This window comes from Monodelphis domestica, chromosome 1, assembly GCF_027887165.1.
Source record: "Monodelphis domestica isolate mMonDom1 chromosome 1, mMonDom1.pri, whole genome shotgun sequence".
Classification (NCBI taxonomy): domain Eukaryota; kingdom Metazoa; phylum Chordata; class Mammalia; order Didelphimorphia; family Didelphidae; genus Monodelphis; species Monodelphis domestica.
Genome location: NC_077227.1, coordinates 654,822,822 through 654,838,676, shown reverse-complemented (window position 1 = coordinate 654,838,676; position 15,855 = coordinate 654,822,822). Strand labels below are relative to the sequence as shown.

Below are 15,855 nucleotides of genomic sequence, written 5' to 3'. Positions count from 1 at the left end.
CAGAAACTTGGTGGTCCCCATGCTCACTTCAAAAGGATGACAGATGAAAGATACACAATGACTGAAGAATGGGAAATTCATTGATTCTCTGATGGAAAACAAAAACAAAAACTGCACTACCAGCATTCCAGAAATCAGGAACAGATGCTACCTGCATATCCCCAACCAGCCATGCATTAATGCCAGTAGACTTGTCAGTGGCTCCAATGAGATAAAAATAAATATCTACTCTTATATGGTAATTAGGAAAATCTCTAAAATCTCTTTAACATACTTTAATATACCCATACTTGTATTCACATATGCATTTAAGGACTGTCTCAAATCACATTTTTCTTATATTTCATTTCATTGCACTTATTTTGCAAGGGCCAAAAGGAAATGGAAACTTAAGGGGCAAACCAGGGAGGAGGGAAAAGAAGAAGGAAGCAAAAACAAAATAACGCAACACAAGATATGACTGAAGTAATGTATTTAATTAGCAGCCAGAGAGTTTGCAAGCATTTGCCCATCATTTTGCAGTGATGGATTCAAAGCAGCTACAGAATAAGAAGAAACAATGAAAGCAGAGTGGAAAAGGAACAGAGCCCATACCTTGGTCGCCCATCATCAGGTGCGCCAGACCTTGAAGGAAAACAAGAGCACAGTCAGCAATGAACAAGGGAGCATGGGAAGACGGGGTTGTCACAGTGACAAAAATGTTCAGTGACAGACATCTTGTTTCCTATGAGATATGTCTGTAACACAAAGGCAAATCAAAAAGCATTCTTTCAAGTACAATTTAGAATGCTTTGGGGCCAAGAGTTAGAGAACTACAACTCAAAACACTGGCAGATGCACCACCATGAATTGTTTCTTGTATTACGTTAGAACAAGGAAATGCATTAAGAGAATGATTTTGAGTCCAACCAGTCCCTTAACATTCCTTTTCTCCTTTGTGCATTTGGTTGAGTCAGTTTTGATTGAACACTGCCCCATTAGGGCTAGTCAGTTTTCTCTGATTAAATTTTTATTAAAACAAAACAAAACAAAACAAAACAATAGAACCCAAAGGAATATAACCTGAAATATGGGCTGGGTCTGATCTTTTTCCCCTCATCAAAAATGAGCAGTTTCATAATTAAATAAACAAATTCTTAGTCACATTGAAATGATAATGCAAGGGAGGTTTCCTTATTTATCTGACACAAGAACATTTATTATAATACTGAAAAGGTACTAGACATGCAGTGCAAACTCAATTTTCTTATGAGAACATGCTTTGTAGAAACAGTAGATCAATTTTAGAAAGCCTAACTGAATTTATAAGGTATGGTAGTGGGGAGCTATTTAGAATTTCATTTCATTTTTAACTTTAAATATTTATAAAGCAAATAACATGCAGTTCTAAAGGATAATAAAGATATAATTTCACCAAAGTTCATACACATTTTTGAAAATGCCAGTGAGTTCCATCTTTACATTTCAATAGTTTCTAACTGCTGATGGTAGAAATTAAATTAAGCTTAAGATAATTGGCCATCCATTTTTAGGAACTCCAAATTGAATGGTTCCTCATAATCAATGGAGGACTATTAATGCAGTGCCAATTTTTCCTCTTTACTTTCAATTGTCCCAAATCAGACAAAAAATCCAATAATATACTCTGATTTTAACTAATAGAGAAAATTTTCAAATTCATCAAAGGAAATTGCCTACCAACCCAGTTATATTTCTGGAATTTTTTTTAATTTAAGAAAGATTCTGGTGCCTAAATTCCAGTTATCTAGATGTCTTCTTGGTGGAGTCATCTGTTATATTTCTAAGAAATTTTAAGGATAGCTCTATATCATTAGTCTTGATTTATAAGAACAATACCATTAATCTGCTGTGATAAAGAAAGAAACACTGGCATTTTCACAAAATTGTACTAAGATACATATAGTATTATAAGCAAAAGATATAAATTATATATAACCATTTGCTAGGGATGTAATAAAACAATAATGCTTTCTAGAACAGAGCAACTTTCATGTATTTTTTGGAATAATTTAAAATGGAAAAAAGGAATAGATTAAAGAGATTATAATCAGTTCATGTCCCCAGCTCCATTATACACAGGAATGATGGTGATAGTCAGGGATTATATATTTAAATATTGTTTGATCTGTTCAACTACATTTTGTTCCTTTACTTTTTACTTTTATAAATTGACATATTTAATAATGTCACTTTAAATTTTGACAATAGGACTAATTTATAAAGTTTATACATAGCTTGTTGAGTGGAACAAACACAGATTATTTCCATTTCTGACTTCCTAAAATATAACATAAAACATTACTATGATTCCTTTTAGTGTAATAGTCAGAAGTAATACATGATTCAGAGACAAAGTTAAAAAATATTAAATTCTAGATAGGCAGGTAGAAATGGTGCTTGAAATAATTCTCTTGAACACAAATGTGGAGTGAGTCAGAATTAGAAAAAAATCAAAATATTTCTTTAATGAATTTGTAACTACATTCAAGGAAAGTTAATTCTGAAGGTCTGCTTAACTTCTTTTGGAGCATATTGTGTAGAATTGCTAGAGAACCAAAAAAAATTGCATAAACTAGTTTGCTCCTGCCTTTAGTGAATTGCTTTTGTGTGTGTGTGTGTGTGTGTGTGTGTGTGCATGTCCATGTATATATCATTAAATGCTTTGTGAAGGCTTGACTTAGCTACTTCTGTGCTCAATTCACACACAGAATGGCAATGTGTTATAATCAAAACATATGAGATCTGCAGGGCCCCATACAATATATGCATCCAAAAATTGTTGTAAGGAAAAATGTAAGTCATAAATAGAGAAAAATTCCAGAAAAGAGTCCATGTTTAATTGCTTGCTAAATATTAAATAAAACAGTTGCAATGGCCAGCAGCTCAATAATTATTGTACTATCTAGATGAGTTACAAATATGATGTATTATTAATCCTATTACTATCCTCTACTCATTATTATCATTGAATTATTTTCAATACCTAACATATAATTTAGGATTTTAAATGACAACTAAAAACTATGAAGGGAGTTTTTGTCTTTCCTAAGAGCCTATCATGCTGCACAGAAAATACACATTAATTTCTACTAGTTAATTTTACTTTAAATAACTTTGTAAAACAATGAAATGTGAGGCATTCTTTCTTGGACCCATGCATTTTGTTAAATTTGTGTATATCAGAGCTAAGAATTATTATATTAATTCCTATAATTTTTTCCATTCTATTATTTATATAAGGATAGAGACTTAGTTGAGGGCAAATGCACTCATTTTTGCTACATATTTAGTAAATTCAAAGTTTAGTTTGGGGGCATAGGAGGTGGGAAGGCTTTGGGTGTTACATCTGAAAGTTCTAACCAAATATCTTATAGAATTCTAATTCCTTAAAATGTTGATTTGCAATGGAAAAGCTGACAGACTCCCATGGCAACAGGTTTATATCAAGCATCACTTTAAAAACATATCAGAGCTTTATATACAGTAACACAAAATCTTACAATTTTACTTACCAACATTCAGGTCTCTGTGCAATAGGCTTTAATGTCCTTTGGCCCATTGGTTGTTTTGAAACCAAGACATGAGCCCCTTATCATTCTCCATATTATGCTGTGCTATTTTATAAACCAAATGATTTAATTCTAAATCAATGAACCCCAAATGATTTATACTCCAAACAGAAACAAAAGAATATGTCTTTGCCATATAAAAATAAAGAATGAATCATGCATTATGTGCTTGGATGCTACAACTATTTTCTCCTATAAACTAAAGGAAGACTTTGTACCAATTTTTCCATACAGAACTTGACAATCAATGGGCTATATTTTATACATAATACCCAATTCCACTGGGCATGGAATCTTAGAGGGGCAGGGTTAGAGGGTGTTAAGTTCAGAATTTAATACATCTGAAGTGAGAAGAAAGTTTTCTGTATGAAAAAATTGTAAGCTTTCAACGAATTACATTTTCTAAGAGACATTCAACTTACCGTTTTTAATTCTAGGTGTACTATTTCAATACTAAAATAAAATAAAAAAGAGAGCTTGGAAAATAAGGTAGAGAGTACCCACCTTCCACATAGTTGTCTTCTGAAAGCACATAACAAGGAAGGAGAGAAAAGGAAAAAAAACATTCATTAAGCAGCATGCAGACTGGAACTTGCCATTGCATGTCTTCATCATGCAAGGCATCAGACACAACATGCAGGTGCTCCCTTGCTACCAATCAGAGGGGATAACAGGATCATATGGTGGGGGAAGCCATGTTCCCACTCACCAACAGAATTCAGGGAGGTGGAAAAGAAAATCAGAGGGATACTGCCATTTCCAGAGCAAAGGTATTTAAAGGATACGCTATACTACTGCTCATTTGTTATTGGTATATTTTCCTTTGAAAAAAATCATTTCATATAACTAAAAGTTTAGTCTGGATTGACAATTGGATAATTAATTCTATTTTACTGTCTATGAATTCAATATGTAAATCATCTATATTAAAATAATTCATTATAAATTTTATTCACATATGTAATTACAAACATATATAATATCCCTTTCCTGGCACAGATAACTAGTATTTCTAACTTAAAAGGGATTTATTTAGGCAAAAACAATTGGTAAAGTGATTGTAATCTATAATTATTTTATGGACAAAATTTTAATACATTTTATGGTCCCTACAAATCATATCAAGATTGTAAACTCTTTGAAGGTAAAGATGGACTAATTCTTTGTATCTTCTCTAATATCTGGTAAAATGCTTTTAACCAGTAGGCAATCATGTAGAAATGTTGAATTGAATCACATGAAAGGTATTAATTCCTAATTCCAAATAAATATAATTACATCTCTTATCTTAAGTTATAGGCATTAGAGAGATGACCAACAGGGGCATTTTAGTTGATGTTTAGTATTCAACATCTATATATCCTTGCTGAAAGAAGGTATTGCTATAATAGCCAATGAACTTAAGGCATCAGTTCTCCAGAGAATTTAAGAGATGGTTTCAATCATTTTACATACACTTTCCATAGTAAGTGAAAATGAAGACATGTTAGTCTACAGCAGATATCAGTTAGATAATTCAAGAATCATGATGAGAAAAGTCCCAGATAGGAGCAGGAAAAGAAGGATTTTATAAGGAGTTTTAAAAAAAAACTAATTTCACCTAAAATTAGGGAATTGGATTAGGTGATCTATAAATTCCCTTTTGGATCTAAAAATGTTATGTCTATAATAAATTTTTATTGGTGATGACTGATCAAAAAAGTCAGGTTCCCCCTTAGTCTACATTTCAAAAATACCTATCCATGATTAGAAAATTAGTAGGCTTTGTTCTTGCTGACATTTCTGCTCTCATGATTTTAGATTATTTACTCAAATTTCCTTTACTGAAGCTCTTCAATTCACATAATGATCTTTAAAGAAAATCAAAAGGAAAGCTGGGTGGCTTAGTGGATAGAGCCAGGCCTAGACATGGGAGGTCCTGGGATCAAATCCGGCCTCAGGCACTTCCTGTCTGAGTGTCTATGGGCAAGTCATTTAACCTGAAATGCCTAGCTCTTTCTGCTCTTCTGCCTTGGAATCAATGCTTAGTATAAATTGTAAGACAGAAGGTAAGGGTAAGACAAACAAACAAAAAACAAAATCAGCAATTAACTTTAAAACATCTGAGAGTAGTTACAATAAACTCAGGGCTAGGGTGTCATGTTTAGGGCTCAAAAGAACCTCAGAGTGCATCTAATCCAACCTTTACAGTTAACAATTTAAGAAACTGATGCCAAGGGACATTAAAGAAACAACTTGCCCAGAGGCAAACAGATAGTAAATCTCAGAGCCTGGATTCAAATCCAGGTTCAGGATTTTAAATTCAGTGCTCTTTATTTTATGTCATATCCTCACCAAATTTCTGTTATCAGCTCCTATTAAAGGTAAGATCTATCAGTTATATGCAAAAATAAAACAATATTAATTGTAAAAACAGAAGTTAACAATTAACTAAGTTGATCAATATCAGATTCTAGAATATTGGTAAGTATTAGTGATGAAGTCCATACAACTTGGCTAAATTGAATTCAATTTTAAAATGTTAAACTAAAATAAAGGATAGGTGTATTTGGTTTTAGTCTTATAATATCAAATAAACATCTCAACTAAATGCTTAGCTTTTCAATTTTTACTTTGAGTATTTCTGGTGAAACCTTTGATATTTTTGCTTATAACTTAATACAGAGAAGAGAGATATTCTAGTTGGGTGTAAGATACTTAATTTTTATTGCATATTTTATAACCACCCAAGTCATATTGTTATCTTAAATCACTATCAGAACAGTTGTATTAGTGAAATAAGAGCTAATGTTTTTCATTCAACGTGACTAAACAAAAACAAGCTGTGAAAATATAGAGCAGAAAATAAATGTGCAAATAGTATCAGATTGAATTTCAAATCTAGTGGTACATTCGATTTTGGTGAGTAATAAATTGGTGGACATAGTCATGGCCGAGTTTTATTGAACAAATATAGATGTAGTACAATATTAAATAACAAACAATTTTGTTTTAATGTGGCTGCTCCTTAGGAAGTTTAAAAAAGATAAGGGGTGGGCTCAGGCTAAAGGCATCAAGAAGTTCTGTTGGGAAACATTTTTACCATTAAGACCCTAAAACCCATAAAAATTCTTAGTCTCTTTTCATTTTGTTTGTCACATTGAAAAATAAAAAGCCAGTTCCCTAACCCCCTTCTCTCTCCAACTCACTTCCTCCATGGAGAGGAAAGGAAATTTTGATCTTGAATACCATTTCTTTTTTTTTTTAACCCTTACCTTCTGTCTTGGTGTATTGACTCCAAGGCAGAAGAGTGGTAAGGGCTAGGCAATGGGGGTCAAGTGACTTGCCCAGGGTCACACAGCTAGGAAATGGCTGAGGCTGGATTTGAACCTAGGACCTCCTGTCTCTAGGCCTGGTTCTCAATCCACTGAGCTACCCAGCTGCCCTCATTGAATACCATTTCTGTTAGAAATGTTTGTGGTTTATTGCCATCAAGTGGAATTGCAGACCTATGAAATAGTATGCTTTTGATGATTATAAATAGCATCTTTGTGCATGTTTCTTTGGCCTCTAGCTTAAAAAAATTCAGTGAAAGCAACTTTAGTTATAATGACACTATGCTTTGTGCTCAATCTTAATTACATGCTTCTATGATGAAAAGAAAGAAGTAGCAAAATAAATGTTTTCACAAAAAAGAAATCCTATTAAATCAGGACCATTGAACAAATTTAAAAATGGAGGAAAATATAATTAATGACTCCATCTGATGTAATTAAATCTTAAAATTAGCAACATGAATTCAGCTTGTTTAAATTTTCATTTCTCTCCAATGTGAGATATAAAATATTGAGGATCTGAAAGTTGTTTTACTTTTTTCTGTTTCTCTACTATTGCTGCAGCTGCTGATACTACTACTACTACTACTACCACTATCACTACTACTACTACTACTACTACTACTACTACTACTACTACTACTACTACTACTACTACTACTACTACTACTACTACTACTGCTACTACTACTACTATTGCTGCTGCTACTGCTGCTGCTGCTGCTGCTACTACTGTATGCTGGATGAGAGATCCATAGAATTAAATGTATTTTTGTATATATCTTTTATTTTCTTGATTTTGATGATCAAGGAATCAATCTCCTTTTGAATAGCATATTAGGGATGGATCTCACCATACATAGTTAGACATTTCTGGATAGCAAATATCTTTTATCATCAGGAGCATGTTTGAAGCTTTTTGAGCATTACAGAATTGCTGGTGCTTATTCTTTGATGACAGCAGCCTTTGACAAGGAAGTCAGTAGCATCAGAATATGACTCATTTATGTTTTTTATTTCTAAGTCTGACCCCCAACTCCTTTCAGTGACTCCCTCTCCTGGCTAAGCATTTCATATCTACTTATGAAAATGCCCATCAGGTGCCTGTGATTCCTTAAGTTCCCTATTTTTCTCATAAAACTGTGATTTACAGGGCCAAGGTCCACCAACTACATCAAACTCTTCCTTCCCTGGACCAACAATAGCTAGACTGTTGGTATATCCTTTCAACCACAGGTCACTGAAGAATAGGTTTGTCATCACTGGGTAATGGAGAACACTTGCAAGAACTACAGAGCAGTCAACATAGCCATGAGGAAAACTACTTTTAGGCAGTGGAAGAATTTTGCAAACTTTGCTAACTTTGCTATTTGTACTTTGGTTACATATTTTCCTGTTCTTTGTTTTGTCTATGTATAAAAAACTAAGGCTATGCCTCAGCATTTTGGGTAAGGCTCTGATAAGCATCTCTCACCAATCATGCCATGATTTTTTCCTTTTTTTTCCTTCAGCAGAATAAAACTCTGCTTTTAAATCGCCTGCATTGTATTTTGGGTTATTCTCATATCCCATTTTAGTAGATGGTCAACAATAATTAGCTAATAGCAGACCACAGTGCATTGGAAAGAGCAGGGTATCTGGCATAAAAGTCTGTGAGTTCACATCTTGCTTCCAACACCAAAGGTCTATATGGCCTTGAATAACTCAATAACTATAATTATTTTAAACTTCCTCATTGATAAAATGAATTTTAAACTAGATGACTTCAAAAGTCAGATCTAAATCTATGGTGAGGATGATGATGAAGCTCATAAAAGAGAAATGGCATATAGCAGAGCATCATGAATTCCAATATGAGATTTGAGACTTCATAATTTAAGAATGGTTATACTATTGCAAATTTATTTATAGAATAGGAGAGAGAGAATAAAAGAAGGCTTTTACTTAGGGCTTTCTAGAAAAAGGATGGTATTCATCTGCTATATCATATCATTGCCTAGTCTATATTCCATTCCTAGAATGTGTATTGTCTTTGCCTCTGTCTCTGATAAACTAATTTCATTCAAGAATCAGCTTTGGTAATGCCTTCAGAGGGAAACCTTTCCTTATTCCCCATAGTTAGCAGTAGTCTCCTTCCTCAAATTATTTTGTTTCTAAATACTTGTATATATTATATTCCCCAGGAAAATGTACCTTTTGAGGTCTATTTGAGGCTAAGGATATTTTTCTTTGCTTTTCTTTCTTGTCTTTGAATTCCTTTCACAGGCGCATAATAAGTTTTTGACATATATATATGTACATATATAACATGTACATACATAGCTTCAGAATAATAAGTATTTATATGACATTTAATGTTTATAAATTACTTTGCATATGTTACCTCATTCATCCTCCTATTAAATGTGGGATCTAGATATTAACATTATATCCATTTTATAGATGAATAAATTGAAACTGAGAGGTTAATTGGCGTGTCCAGAGTCACACATCTTGCAAGCAACTGTAGTAGCAAGAGGCTAAATGCTTGCATAGGATCATATAGCTCTTAAGTGTCTAAAGCCATATTTGAAATCAGATTTTCCTCACTCCATGTCAAGCACTCTATCAAGTGTGCTAACTAGCTGCCTATAATTGTAGAAATTAACATGTTTGGGTATATATCATATATGTATGTATTTCTATGTGTAATTTATATGGATATATTTATATCTTAATCTTAATCTAGATAACTGCTTGTGACATGCAGGTACAAAATATTTAGTTCCAGATAATTGCAATTTTTCAGTTGGTAGCCTGATGGTTAAATAGATTTTCTTGATTAATCAGACCCCTCAACCTAATACAAGTTGCATCCAGCACTTCAAGCAAATAATTACTACTCAAAAGACTCAACAGTACCATTAATCAAATACTAAAAGCATTACCCACCATTGAAATAAAGAGTAAATTTCTTAAATGTCAACAATTAAAGTAAAAAACAAAGCCTCCTTCTATACTATGTTTATCCTATACATATAGGTTTTTGCATATGTCACCCCCCCTAAAGGAATATAAAATTCTTAGAGGTAGACCATTTTGGATTTTTCTCTGATTCTTAGAACTTAGGATACTATCTTGTGCTAAAAATATGGTTTTAGCAAATGTATGAGTGTTTGATTGCTAGTATTTTGACATTCACAAATCAAAATGATCAATTTTGGAGAAATTTTTTTCAGTCCTTTACATCTGGCCCAGTTTAATTGGTTGAACCTTCACAGGGAAGCAAAAAAAAAAGGTGTCCATATTTTCCAGTAACCTGAAATTATCATTCTTTAAAATCCTATGATACAATCTCATCATTTCACAGAAGTGACATATAAGGGGCTTTCAAAGGTTACATTGTGGAATATAGTCTGAAGAAACCTATGACTCTCTGGAAGGTGCTGCAAAATTGAAATTACTGCAAATATGGCCCATTGCAAACTACATTTCTGTTTTTAGAAAACCACCCATAACAGTAGATTGTATAATGCTGGCCATTGAGAAATGATTTTCAAACAGAGATACATGAAATTATCTCATTGTAAATTGCAGTTAGAATATGCATCAGTGGTGGGAATATCCACACAGATTCAGAGATCCTTTAAGGGAATATTTTTTAAACTATAGAAAAAATGATCTTCTATAGCATAGTCAAAGGCCCTGGGGTTGAATAGTACTTTTTTCCTGGCAATACCTATGTGAACTGGAACAAATCACTTTACCTTGCTGATCTTTAACTTTTTCTTCTGGAAAATGAAAACATCTGGAAGATACTTTCTAGCACCAAATCTATTATCTTGTGATAATGTTAGTATTAATACATTGAGATTATGATTACTAAAAAGACAACCTCTATAATATGAACAATTATTTATTTATTTTCTTAAAAAAGAGGGTATTCTATTAAAATGTATTCAAAAAGGAAAATTATTACCAATAGTTGCACTTTCAAAATTTCAATTTCTATGGATCTCTCCAAATGAAAAAAAAATTAGGAAGTTTTTAGAGGACAAAGCAACCAGAAATATATCTTTGGTCAAATAGAATACTGTCCATGGTCTTGACTAGAAATTTTATAACTCTTTAGCTCTTGGGAGCCATTTCTCAATGTCTAAGCAATCAGAAATTTCTATTCTATATAGATGACCTGAAGAGGATATTTCATCATGGATTATGGGTTCTTCCTTAAAGGGAAAACATCTGTTTGAAAGTCATTGATAGCTAAAAAGGTGATATTCCTGCTGTCAAACAAAAGCATGGTAATGAACAAGATATTTATAATGAATTATTTCCTTCTCTAAAATTATTCATTAAGGAGAAATTGTTAACATGCTAGTTCTCTATATTTTAAAATTTAATTTATTCACTGTACTTCTGTTCCTTGGAGAAGGATAGAAAAATATTGATACTTTTTGTAACTTTAATGCAAAATATTGAAGAAATGGGCTAAAAGAAATATTAAGTGATATATCAGTTCTTATCTAATTAAAATAAAGATGGTACAAATTACATAGAAAATGAAGGCTATTTATTATTGACCTATAAATTTAGCATGCATTTTAATACTCATCATGAATTTAATTTAGTTTCAGAAAGAGAGATTTTTCATAGTCTTTGAAATCGAAATGCTTTTTGGCAACATAATGATATGTCCTAGAATTAAATTAATATTTGAAAATGCTTGGGGCAATTTGAGGGGTTTTTTTTGGCCCTTAAAATGCATTGTATTTTGAATTATGATCCATTCCTTATGATTTAGGAATAATTTAACTATAAATTCCCATGGAAAATATTGAAGCATTCTAAACAAAGAAATCTCTTTGTAATATATTTTGAATTTCATATTGGATCTTTTTGAGTCATGAGATACTGGGATTAAAGATTTACCTTCATATAAACTTGTTCATTTTTTTTCAATACTGACATAATATTAAGACTGAGAAGAAAAGACCAAATTTTTCCCAAAGTTTTAAATTCCAAAAATGATCTTTCATATTAGTCAAAATTTCATTAGTCTAAAATGTAAACTCTTCAAGCCCTGGTAGTCATCCAGCAAATGTCCTGTTTTTCTCCACCTCCTAAAATTAGCACACCAATAGAAATACTATTATATTACATTCAGTTTTTGTTACTAGAAATAGAAAGGAATATTACCACATTCTGAAACTACACAAAATATACTTAGAGTACAGTAATGTATACTGTCTTAGAGTATGATATAATGGACATTTTTCTTGCTTTCACATAAAAAAATTCTCATTATTTTGCCCAGGGCTATTTTTTTATTATTGTGTAGTGGCAGGAATAAGTTGTTTGAAGGAGGAAATGGGATCAGAACTGTGTTCTAAAGTGAGGGTCACTACCAAGTTTTCTAACAGTCTCTCATGATACATTCAGGACAAATAAGGTAAAAAATGCAATATTCACAAAATGAGTGATAAGGCAATGATGAGTATTAGAACGTAGCTATTCTAGAGTTTCCCACACATGTTTTTCATGGAATCTTGTGGCATGTTAAGGTTACTTTTCCTAAGAAAAACTAGCAACACCCATGACATTTTAAACTCTAATATTATATATGAAATTTTCTATACAAAAATTATTTGACAATAAATGTAGCACAGTAGAGAGAAAAATGACCTAAGCCTTAAAAACCAAAAAAACAAAAATTGGATTCAGGTGATGCCTCTTCCACTTATTGCCTAGATGACCCCAGGGGAGTCATTTAAATCCTTCATGCTCTAAGACAATAAATTGTAAAGAAGGTGCTGACTTGTATTGGTATAAAAAATTGCTTCAGCAGTATTTTACATACTAGTAAAGTCACAGGTACAGTCACTGTAACTATCTATTCATTAAATTTACAAATTCTACCTCTTACACAGAGTCACTAAAACTTAGTTTCTTCATATATAAACTCCTCATAGTCAGTTGTTACTATTACTAGCAAATAAAACATTTAAAACATTTTCATGATTCCCTCTTCATTGTAGTTAATAAAATAATGTGCTATAAAGAAGTTTCACAAATACATATATATATATACATATATGTATATATATATATATATATATATATATATACAAATCTTCATGCAAGAAGTCTAAAAGATTTATTTCTATTATCATCAGAATGTGCACTTTCCTTTGGAAAATTCAATTCCAATAAACATTTTCTTTAGTAATCAAGTATTTGAGAGTTGCCAAGTTAAAGTTCATCATACGACTTTCATTTGTCTAAAATATTTTAATTCTAAAATTCAAATGTGGTCAAAATGTTGCTTTTATTTTTACTTAATGTCCATTCTTTGCATCCCATGGGAATTACCAAACGAAATGTGATCTAATAAAACTTACAGAATCCACAAACAAAAAAGCTACAGGAAAAATTGACTTTATATTCAAAACTTTTTAGCTCTTAAACACAAGTAAACAAAAACCAGCCAAAGAACCTCCCAAGAAAATAAGAGAAAAAAAGGGATTCAGTGATGGGAGGGGAGAAATTGTTTTAAGATAGTAGAATATTAATTCTGATTAAATCTTTAAGATTTTGTTATGGTGGTTATGAGGCATAAAATCTAAAGCTTAAGTGGCAGAGTATACTAAAATAACCATGGATAAATAATCAGAAGATTTGTGTTCTGGCTTATCAACTTTTAGGTATAATACTTCACTACTCTAACTTCAGTTTTCTCATCTAGGAATTATAAATAATAATACAGTGTAACTACTTCCAAATTTTGCAGGGAGGATCAATTGTGATTTAACATATGTATGTACACACACACACACTTTGGCACTTAGATTTTTCTGTTGACATTAACTGAACTACTTACTCTACTGCTAATTTAATGCTTATTTATTAAACTTTTATGGTAACATGTTAGTGAAAATCTTATTATTGTTAAAATAACCAAAACTATTTTTGGGAATATGTTTGAATAAAGAAAGAAAAATGTCATTTGGGATGTTATTGAAGTAAAGCCAAATGATAAATTTGATTTACTAAATATTCCTTTTACCCCAAAATGACTATTATAATTCAGTTCAACAAATGTTTAGTAAGGATTGGGAAGAAAAGTGATGCTATTGATAGTGGATTTAACTGCAAATCCCAGATCTTTCGCTTAGTGTCTGTGGATTCTAAGTCATTCAATTTCCTGAAATCTTCATTCTCATCTTAAAAAATTAAGTTTGTACTAGTTGACATCTAAATTGAAGTTCCAGTCCCCAGTACATGTATATGTACTGTATATGTACCTCATATGGCAGAGAAACATGCTAAATGGTGGCAGTGGCTGGGGTTCTTCTCTTCTGGGATTCAAAAACTGTGAAATGTTCATACAACTTTGGGATCACTGAAAAATATGCTAGCCATGCTTCTTCTACTAGTCAGGAGGCCTAGCTTCTATTCCTAACTTTGCCACTAATCAAATATGTAATCTTGAGCAATTCACTTAATTTCTGACTTTCAATTTGTAAGTGGGATGAGATGGTCTTTAAGGTTCCAGCCAACTGAATTTTTATAATTCTATAATAATAAAAATAACAATATTACTTTCAAAAGGCTTTAAAGGGTTTTTTGTTCTATAAGCCTAGTCTAACAAAACTACAGTAATGAAATATTGAAAAATAATGATTTCTTGGATATCTCCTACATAGCAAATAAGCTGGAAAATAAAATGTATCTGCTCTTAAGGGAATTTAGGAGGTAAAAGGAAATTTGGGCACACTGAGAATAAATAGAATAACATAAAACAAATCATGATAGATTTTTAAAAGTCAGTTTAGCATGAAATATAGTAAAGTCTTGAAGGTTTAACTTTTTGTGTAAAATTATGACAGAATTCTATAATAAGAGAATATAATTTGCATCAACCCAAGAAGTTAGAAAATAGAAAAAGCAGGCAGTAGAGTTGCTAAAAAAAAAGTAGGATCGTTTGGTGTTTTGTTTTGTCTTGTAATTCAAATCTCTGAATATTCTGAAAAACATGATGTCTTCAGGATAAAAAAAAGGACTTTCATCAATGTTATATCAACCAGGGAACAATGTTTGCTGAAGGGAAGACACCAGAATTGTTTGATCAAGGGCAAGAAAATTGGAGCAAAATAGGGGAATTTTATAATCTCTTGGTGGGTTATCTACATACATGTATTTAGCATATATGTATGCCTTCTGGCTACTGTATATTCCAATCAACAGACATTAACTTGAGATGATTTCTGCCTCCTGATTTTTATGGTTGTCATATTTTCATTCATTCCTACTTGTATAGAAAAGTTTTGTTGTTTGAAAGAAAACTGGAAATCATAGAGAAAACTATAGTAATTGAAATTAAATGAAGGAGTTGATTCCAAAATGCTTCACTAGATTTACATATCCCCAGAAAATATCATCCTACACTTCTTCATGTCATAGCTGAAATTTAGAAAAAAATCCATACCTATTGACTCCTTTTTGTGGTCTCCTGCTCAATTCTCATCCCTTTCCCATTTGGCTTCTAGTCTGACCGCCTTCTTTAATTACGTAACAAGATCCTTCTAATGCTGCTAAAATCAAGTAGCATTTTCTTGGTTTATTTTACTTGTAAAATGGCTTCATTTTGCAGCTTTTGTCATTACAGATTACCTTTTTACCTGAATATTTCTTTTTCCATAGTTCCTCTGATACTGCTTCTATTTCAGCTCCACTGTCTTCTCATGTATCTTTCTCCGAATGTTAAATCATCTTCCAATTATCAAGTATAGAAGCCTTCCAAAGTTCAATGTTGAGATGCTTCCTATTTATATACTTTACTAAATTTGTTGGCTTTAGTAAGATCAATTGCTATCTCGTATCATGTATGAATATATACATGTGTGTGTTCACATGTGTTTAGAGATAGAGATAGAAGTAGAGAGATAATATGTTCTATTTCATTTCTATAT

At 31.9% G+C, this 15,855-nt stretch overlaps 1 protein-coding gene across 44 annotated transcripts in view; it reads right to left on the bottom strand.

The window, feature by feature from the left end:
• NRXN1 (neurexin 1) overlaps positions 1-15,855 on the bottom strand; it is a 1,454,617-nt gene that overhangs the window by 1,292,656 nt on the left and 146,106 nt on the right. For 31 of the 44 annotated variants that reach the window (XM_003339683.3, XM_007476828.2, XM_056823670.1 and 28 more), the window contains exons 3-4: positions 4,095-4,112; positions 595-624 (exon numbers count right to left, since the gene is read on the bottom strand). The exons of 1 other annotated variant lie outside the window; for it this stretch is intronic. In XM_003339683.3, coding sequence (XP_003339731.1) covers positions 595-624; positions 4,095-4,112 — 48 coding nt within the window. The remainder of the gene's footprint in view (positions 1-594; positions 625-4,094; positions 4,113-15,855) is intronic. 12 more of the 44 variants (XM_056823682.1, XM_056823689.1, XM_056823647.1 and 9 more) reach the window with 1 other exon arrangement.